The following is a 9525-nucleotide window of genomic DNA, read 5'->3' as shown; positions in this document are numbered from 1 at the left end:
GCCATGCCCACAGTAGGACTACACTGGAGCCGTGGCTGGCCCTATTGACAACAGACCACTGAGCAAGAACGGCTGGCCATGAACTAAGCCACTGAGCCAGACAGTAGGCCCTGACTACAGACATAAGCAGACAGTTAGGCCAAGACTAAGACCACTGGAACGCCAGGCTGGCCATGACTACAGACGCACGGAGCCAGTGCTGGCCATGACTATTATGTACCACTGAGCCAGAAGTAGGCCATGAACTTAACAGACCACTGAGCCAAGACGTAGGCCCTGACTACAGACCACTGACGCCAGAACGTAGGCCCCTGACTACGGGACCATGAGCCAGACAAGGCCATGACTACAGACCACTGAGCCAGACCAGGAATACACAGGCCACGCGTGCCACTACAGACCACTGACAGACAGTAGTGACCACCCCCCATGAGCCACTACAGAACCACTGAGCCAGACAGTACCGACACCACACACGCCGACTTCGGACCACTAGAGGCCAGAGACAGATACGAGCCCGATCTAGACCACCAGCAACATAAGAGCCATAGCTACACGTGCCACACCTGACTACAGACCCAATGAGCCAGACAGTGTGCCTGACTAACAGGCACTGAGCCCCAGACTATGGTAGGACAAGACTTACAGCCCACAGAGCCAGACAGTAGGCCCTTGACTACAGGCCACTGAGCCAGATACAGGCCAAGACTACAGACACTTGAGCCAGACAGTAGGCCCTGACTACAGACCTACGGAGCCAACAGTAGGACCCAGACTACAACCACTTGAGCCATGGCTGGCCATGCACTATCAAGACCACTGCATGCCAGTGGCTGGCACATGACAACAGACCACCTAGCCAGAGCTAGCCATGTTATCTACAGACCACTGAGCCAGACAGTAGCCCTTGACTACAGACCAGTAATCAGACCGTAGGCCCTGACCTACATGACCACCTGAGCCACTACAGTAGCCCTGACTAAGACCACCTGAGCCAGACAGTAGGCCCTGACTACACGTACCCACTGAGCCAGACAGTGGCCATGACTACAGACCACTGAGTCCAAGACCAGTGGCCCTGACTACCAGATACCCACTCGAGCCAAACCAGTGGCCCTGACTACAGCCACTGAGCACAGATAGTAGGCCACAGACTACATGACCACTGAGCCAGATCAGTAGCCGCTGAACTACAGGCCACTGACCACATAGTAGGCCTAAAAACTACAGACCACGAGCCAACATAGGCCCTGCATTACCAGACCACGAGCCAGACACGTAGGCCCTGACTACAGACCACGTGAGCCAGTGCTGGCCATAGGACTACAGCACCACTGAGCCAGTGGCTGGCCATGACAAACAGACAGCTGACCAGCAGCGCTGGCCAATCGCACTACATGATCCACTAGAGCCAGACAGTAGGCCTACTACAGATAGCAGCATCCACTACAGACTGACCAAGACAGTAGCCATGAACTACAGACCACGGAGCCAGACAGAGTAGCCATGCACACAGACCACCTGAGCATAACAGTAGGCCAATGACTACAACCACTGCACCCAGACAGAGGCCTGACTACAGACCACTGAGCAAGCCGATCAGACGTAGCAGTACGGCCTAACGACTAACACACCACTGTAGCACTAGACAGTAGACACGACCTACAGACACAGCCAGACAGATAGGCCCTGACTACACAGACCCACTGAGCCAGACGTAGCGCCCTGACTCACAAGACACTAGCCAGGACAGTACCGGCTGACTACAGACCAGCTGAGCCAGTACCAGTAGGCGCGACTACAACCAATGAGCCAACAGATAGCCCATGACAACCAGACCACTGAGCCTAAACAGTAAGGCCCTGTACTACAGACACTGAAGCAGACATACCATGGATACAGACCACTAGCCAGACACATGGGCCCTGACTCAGACCACTGAAGCAGACCAAGCTAGGCCCTGACTAAAGCCACTTGAGCCAGACATAGGCCCTGCTACAGCACCACTGAGCCAGAAGCTAGCCCTGACTACAGGACACCACTGAGCCAGATCATGTCATGCCCTGACACAGACCAACTAGCCAGACAGTAGCGCCACCCACAAACAAGAGGCCAAATTTGGATGCGCCAGAACCAGAGCCTTAAGCCATACAGATCACTCTGAGGTCTACCAGGACAATCATTGGCTTGCTCACTAAGACGAACTTACCAAGCCTAACCAACTCAGCCGGAGAACTTTTACCCTAAGCCTAAACACAAACTCAGCCATGAGGGACTTACCTAAGCTAACCCACAACCAGCCATAGATACCTTACCTAAGCCAACCAAACTCAGCCATGAGGGACTGACCTGAGAGACTTACTAAAGCAACCACAACTCAGGCCTGAGCGGACTTACCTAAGCCTAATCCACAACTCAGACGTGAAGGACTTACCCTAGAAGACTGCAGATGCGTTCATAAAGCATGTTTGCCTAGGTTATCGCTAATCCCATGGCAAGAGAGCGGAGGCCCCACCCTGAAGGGAGGAGACGAGATGAGATCCCATAGCTGACCATCTATGAAGCAAACAGCTGCAACACCAGACACTACATGAGATTAAATTTCGAGCAGTATTACCTCCATATACAGAGTGTACAGACAGTTCGGCAAGTAAGTCTTAGGCGTCCACACCGCCTGACACCCAGGGCTAGCACGTGTTTAGAGAACAGTCAGTCTGAGGTCCTAACAGGCCCACACACAGCAAGACTGTGTTTAGAGAACAGTCCAGTCCTAGGTCTCACAGCCATACGACCAGCTAGACTGTGCTTTTAGAAATACAAGCAGCTGGGTCTACCAGCCGATACACCAGCTCAGACTGTGCTTTAGAGAAACAGTCTGGTCTACGTACACACAGACTGTTTAGACCATCCGGACCAGCCTACCACCACGGTCTAGACTGTGGTTTAGAGAACCATAGTCAGTCTTCGGCCTACAGGCTACCACCACCAGCTACGACTGTGTTACGAGAACAGTGCCAGTCTGGGGTTCTACCATGCCTACACCAGCTAGGACAAACCCCTTGTGGGTTTAGAACACATGTCATCTGGGTCACATACGCCTCACACTAAGCGCGTAACAGTGTTTAGAGAAAAGTCAGCTCTGCGGTCTACAACCTACACACAGTAAGACTGTGTTAGAAACAAGTCAAGTCTAGGCGGTCTACAGCTCGTACACCAGCTCGACTGTGTAAGTAGAGACAAGTCCAGTCTGGCCTCTACCCCACCAGCCTCACATCTGCTTACGCATAGGTGATCTGGCTATCTCAGACCTAGTCAGCTCTCTAACAGCCACGTAGCACCAGCCTAGCTCGTGGTATACAGAGAACAAGTTCCAGGTCTGGGGTCTAGCAGCCTAACACCAGCTCAGACCCGGTCAGACAGTCATCAGCTCTGCATTCCGCTAATCGCGGCCCCATGTCACAGTAAGCCTCTGCTGACACTCACAGACGACGGAGCTTCGTACTGAATTTCAGACAAAACACATTTATTCAACGCTTTCATTAACAACAACATTTATCAACAACATTCATTTCACAGCTCATTACAAAGACATTATTTCAACAAAAACAATTCATTCCAACAAAGACATTTCATTTCCAAAAGATGATTCAAATTTCAACCATTTAATTCGGACAAAATTTCATATTCAACACAAATTTAATTCAACAAAGACATTTCAAAATGAATTTCCCGATAACAACACAATTTTATTTCAACAAAAGGACATTAATTCAACCATAACACCATTTAATTTCAACAAAACATTAAGTTATCAACCAACACATTATGCAAGTCTCACACAATACACACTTTCATCCAACATAAAGACACTTTCAAAAAAATCTTATCACCCTGCCGCTATGTTGTGAAAACTCAGCTAGTATAAATGAGACTTGAAGTTTAATAACTAGCTCGTACTCCTGGTTCCCTATAACCTGGTATCCATTTGGGTGGGCCGAGTCACTCTACCGATAAATATCATTCGACCGACCGATGACGCGCGATTGTGACGACATCGTGATGCGACCAGACAATAGTTTTAGCCTATTCGAACTCTGAACCGCGCTCGGCCCGCAGTAAAGAGCACGAGTGACAGTCAGAGTAATTCACCTATTTGCTATAATGTCCATCAGAAAATATTGTTTTTCTATTGTTCCCGTCTCTGACGCATAGACAAACTATTCATATATTTTAATATAAACAACTTTAAAAACGTACGCTATAATTCCCCCTCTCCCCATTTGATAGGCTATGACTATGGCTCAGTCTTTCATTGGTTAATGACTGCATGGCTTCTCCAGATCAACACAATGAATGTGGGACCCATCTCCTCCACAAAGTTGACTCTCAGTTGCCAAAAAGCACCTGGATGATCATCACGACTCTTGAGAAGAATATTCTCTGGACAGATGGAGTCAAAAGTAATAACTTCTGGATGAGATGGGTCCCATTACGCCTGCGAAAACCAACACTGCATTAGCGTAAAGAACCTTATACCAACGGTCAAGCATGGTGGTGGTAGTGGTGATGGTTGGGGTCAGCATGGGGGTGGTAGTGTGATGGTTTGGGGTCAGCATGGTGGGTGGTAGTGTGATGGTTTGGGGGTCAGCATGGTGGGTGGTAGTGTGATGGTTTTGGGGTCAGCATGGTGGTGGTAGTGTGATGGTTTGGGTCAGCATGGTGGGTGTAGTGTGATGGTTTGGGTCAGCATGGTGGTGGTAGTGTGATGGTTTGGGTCAGCATGGTGTGGTAGTGTGATGGTTTGGGGTCAGCATGGTGGTGGTAGTGTGATGGTTTGGGGTCCAGCATGGTGGTGGTAGTGTGATGGTTTGGGGTCAGCATGGTGGTGGTAGTGTGATGGTTTGGGGAGCTTTGCTGCCTCAGGACCCTGGGACTTGCCCTTAATAGAAGACATGAATTCTGCTCTGTATCAGGAGAATTCTACAGAGAAATTCAGCTTCCGTCTGTGATGCTGAAAGCTAGCTGGGTCATGCAGCAAGACAACGATCCAAAACACAATCAAGTCCAAATGAAATGGTTAAGAAGCAACACATTTGAAGTTTATGAGGAACGGCTTAAGTCAAAGTCCAGACCTAATCCCAATTGAGATGTGGCAGGACTTTGAAACGACCAGTTCCATGGTTGAAACCCACAAGACGTCACTGGAGCTGAGTTAAAGCAGTTCTGCATGGAAGAGTGGGCCACACTTCCTCCACAGTGACGTGAGAGACTGATCAACAACTACAGGAAGTGGTTGGTTGGAAGTGGTTGGTTGGAGTCATTGCTGCTACAGTAAATTCCTCCACAGAGATGTGAGAGACTGATCAACAACTACAGGAAGTGGTTGGTTGGAGTCATTGCAGCTAAAGGTGGAACAACCAGTTATTGGGTGTAAGGGGGCGATTACTTTTTCACACCGGGGCATTGGATGCTGAAATTACTTTTTCAGAACTTTGTTATTGAACTAAGTATGTAATTGTTGTGTTATTTGTTCACTCAGGTTCCCTTTATCTAATATTAGGTTTTGGTTGAAGATCTGATAACATTCAGTATCAAAAATAAGTAGAGAAAATTATAAATGGGGCAATACTTTCTCACTAACATATGGAATTGTTTTAAAGGACAAACCAAGAATCATTTAGCTATTTGATTTGGAATTATAAGACCCCCTTGAAGAATCAAAAAGAAATTCATTATTTGGCCCCACTGCAATTAGCCCATAGAAACACATTGCATAACAGATTCACTACATCCTACAAAACTAAAGGAAGTTTGTTCTGAAGTGMCTGTCCTTTATCTGAGATACAAGAAAGATCAGGAAACATGTATTATTTTTTACATCTAGCAAATAAAATAAAATCAATCGTGAAACACTTACATTGTCCTTCAACAGTTTACTGGTAGGAGAGTTGCTTTCTAGAAGTTTCCTCTTGGTCCGTCTGTCAACAGCCAGCGGAGAGCTGTAGGAGAGAAATAACATTCAGTCTCAACTGACAAAAGCACAGCGTTATAATTAAGCAATAATGCCCGGGGNGTCCCAAATGGCACTAGAATAGGGCTGTGTCCTAAATGGCACTAGAATAGGGGCTGCGTCCCAAATGYCATCCTCTATCAGGGACCATCAACTAGATTCAGCRGGGAGACTATTTTTTTCTCCTTCAGCGGATGGTCAAGGGCCGGGAACATCATTACAAATCATTTGTTGTCAGCAAATTGACCACAAGAAGCACAACCAGATATGTTTGACTAAAACCATCATCTCAAACCTTGATCACACAGTGCATTCAAAAAGCATTGTTTTRCACCCCTCTATCTACACATAATACCCCATTACGACAACGCAAAAACACATTTAATTACAAATTACAAATAAAACACTGAAATATCACATTTACAAGTATTCAGACCCTTGACTCTGTACTTTGTTGAAGCACCTTTGGCAGTGATTACAGCCTTGAGTCTTCTTMGGTATGACGCTACAAGCTTGGCACACCTGTATTTGGGGTGTTTCTCCCAGTCTTCTCTGCAGATCCTCTCAAGCTCTGTCAGGTTGGATGAGGGGTGTCGCTGCACAGCTATTTTCAGGTATCCAGAGATGTTCGATCGGGTTCAAGTCTGGGCTCTGGCTGGGCCACTTAAAGACATTAAAACTTGTCCCGAAGCCACTCCTGCATTGTCTTGGCTGTGTGCTTAGGGTTGTTGTCCTGTTGGAAGGTGAACCTTCACCCCAGTCTGAGGTCCTGAGGGCTCTGGAGCTGGTTTTCATCAAAGATCACTGTACTTTGCTCCATTCATCTTTCCCTTGATCCTGACTAGTCTCCCAGTCCCTGGAGCTGAAAAACATTCCCACAGCATGATGCTGCCACCACCATGCTTCACCGTAAGGATGGTGCCAGGTTTCCTCCAGATGTGACACTTGGCATTCAGGCCAATGAGTTTAATCTTGGTTTCATCAGACAAGAATGTTGTTTTCATGGTCAGAGTCCTTTAGGGGCCTTTTGGCAAACTCCAAGCGGGCTGTCATGTACCTTTTACTGAGGAGTGGCTTCCGTCTGGCCACCCTGTCCGGGGGTATCATCGGATGGGGCCACAGTGTATTGTTATCATTATTGAAGAGATATACCCCCAAGAAAGAAAAAGATCAGGAAACATGTATTATTTTTACATCTAGCAAATAAAATAAATCAATCGTGAAACACTTACATTGTCCTTCAACAGTTTACTGGAGGAGAGTTGCTTTCTAGAAAGTTTCCTCTTGGTCCGTCTGTCAACAGCCAGCGGAGAGCTGTAGGAAGAAATAACATTCAGTCTCAACTGACAAAAGCACAGCGTTATAACTTAAGCAATAATGGCCGGGGGGGGGGGGGGGGGTATATGGTCAAATACCAGGCCAAGGGCTGTGTTTGTTAAGGCACGACTCAACGTGGGTGCCTGGACACAGCCCTTAACCGTGTTTATTGGCCATATACACCACCCCGATCGAGGTGCCTATTTGGGCCATATACCACAAACCCCTCGAGGTGCCTTATTGCATTATAAACTGGTTACCAGAGTAATTAGAACAGAAAAAATACTTGTTTTGTCATACGCGTAGTATACAGTCTGATATATACGGCTGTCAGCCAATCACGCATTCAGGTCGAACCACCCAGTTCATAATGCAAATTATATCAGTTAGACAAAGAGCTTCTCTTCTGTCTGTCAACAGCAATGGAGAACTGACATTACAGATAATCCTTAATGATTAGGACAGCTACCATTGACAGCTGCGAAGAATAGGGGTGTCCTAAATGGCACTAGAATAGGGGCTGTGTCCTAAATGACACTAGAATAGGGCTGTGTCCCAAATGCACTAGAATAGGGCTGTGTCCTAAATGGCACTAGAATAGGGATGTGTCCTAAATGGCACTAGAATAGGGATGTGTCCTAAATGGCACTAGAATAGGGATTGCCTAAATGGCACTAGAATAGGGTTGTGTCCTAAATGGCATTCGAATAGGGCTGCGTCCCAAATGGCACTAGAATAGGGCTGTGTCCTAAATGGCACTAGAATAGGGCTGCGGTCCCAAATGGCATCCTCTATCAGGGACCATCAACTAGATTCAGCCGGGAGACTATTTTTCTCCTTCAGCGGATGGTCAAGGGCGGGAACATCATTACAAATCATTTGTTGTCAGCAAATTGACCACAAGAAGCACAAACAGATATGTTTGACTAAAACCATCATCTCAAACCTGATCACACAGGCATTCAAAAGCATTGTTTTTCACCCCTCTATCTACACATAATACACCCATTACGACAACGCAAAAACACATTTAATTACAAATACAAATAAAACACTGAAATATCACATTTACAAGTATTCAGACCCTTTTACTCTGTACTTTGTTGAAGCACCTTGGCAGTGATTACAGCCTTGAGTCTTCTTGGGTATGACGCTACAAGCTTGGCACACCTGTATTTGGGGTGTTTCTCCCAGTCTTCTCTGCAGATCCTCTCAAGCTCTGTCAGGTTGATGGGGGGCGTCGCTGCACAGCTATTTTCAGGTATCCAGAGATGTTCGATCGGGTTCAAGTCTGGGCTCTGGCTGGGCCACTTAAAGACATTAAAACTTGTCCGAAGCCACTCCTGCATTGTCTTGGCTGTGTGCTTAGGGTTGTTGTCCTGTTGGAAGGTGAACCTTCACCCCAGTCTGAGGTCCTGAGGGCTCTGGAGCTGGTTTTCATCAAAATCACTGTACTTTGCTCCATTCATCTTTCCCTTGATCCTGACTAGTCTCCCAGTCCTGGAGCTGAAAAACATTCCCACAGCATGATGCTGCCACCACCATGCTTCACCGTAAGGATGGTGCCAGGTTTCCTCCAGATGTGACACTTGGCATTCAGGCCAATGAGTTTTAATCTTGGTTTCATCAGACAAGAATGTTGTTTTCATGGTCAAGTCCTTTAGGGCCTTTTGGCAAACTCCAAGCGGGCTGTCATGTACCTTTTACTGAGGAGTGGCTTCCGTCTGCCACCCTGTCCGGGGTATCATCGGATGGGGCCACAGTGTATCCTGACCCCTCCTGTCTCAGCCTCCAGTATTTATGCTGCAGTAGTTATGTGTCGGGGGCTGGGGTTAGTCTGTTATATCTAGAGTATTTCTCCGCTTATCCGGTGTCCTGTGTGAATTTAAGTATGCTCTCTCTAATTCTCTCTTTCTTTCTCTCTCTCTCGGGGACCTGAGCCCTAGGACCATGCCTCAGGACTACCTGGCATGATGACTCCTTGCTGTCCCCAGTCCGCCTGGCCGTGCTGCTGCTCCAGTTTCAACTGTTCTGCCTGCGGCTATGGAAACCTGACCTGTTCACCGGACGTGCTTACCTGTCCCAGACCTGCTGTTTTTCAACTCTCTAGAGACAGCAGGGCGGTAGAGATACGTCTCAATGACGCGCTATGAAAGCCAACTGACATTTACTCCTGAGGTGCTGACTTGTTGCCACCG

General features: G+C 47.5%; 1 protein-coding gene across 1 annotated transcript in view; it reads right to left on the bottom strand.

The window, feature by feature from the left end:
• LOC112074475 (ubiquitin carboxyl-terminal hydrolase 3-like) overlaps nt 1-9525 on the bottom strand; it is a gene marked incomplete at its 3' end in the record, with an annotated part of 36633 nt that overhangs the window by 9723 nt on the left and 17385 nt on the right. Inside the window, exons 5-6 of the mRNA XM_070440550.1 lie at nt 5918-5999; nt 2505-2516 (exon numbers count right to left, since the gene is read on the bottom strand). Of these exons, the coding sequence (XP_070296651.1) occupies nt 2505-2516; nt 5918-5999 (94 nt within the window). The remainder of the gene's footprint in view (nt 1-2504; nt 2517-5917; nt 6000-9525) is intronic.

Source organism: Salvelinus sp. IW2-2015, unplaced genomic scaffold (assembly GCF_002910315.2).
Source record: "Salvelinus sp. IW2-2015 unplaced genomic scaffold, ASM291031v2 Un_scaffold2649, whole genome shotgun sequence".
Classification (NCBI taxonomy): domain Eukaryota; kingdom Metazoa; phylum Chordata; class Actinopteri; order Salmoniformes; family Salmonidae; genus Salvelinus; species Salvelinus sp. IW2-2015.
Note: the sequence above shows the minus strand (reverse complement) of the source record. Positions and strands in the feature narration are given on the sequence as shown.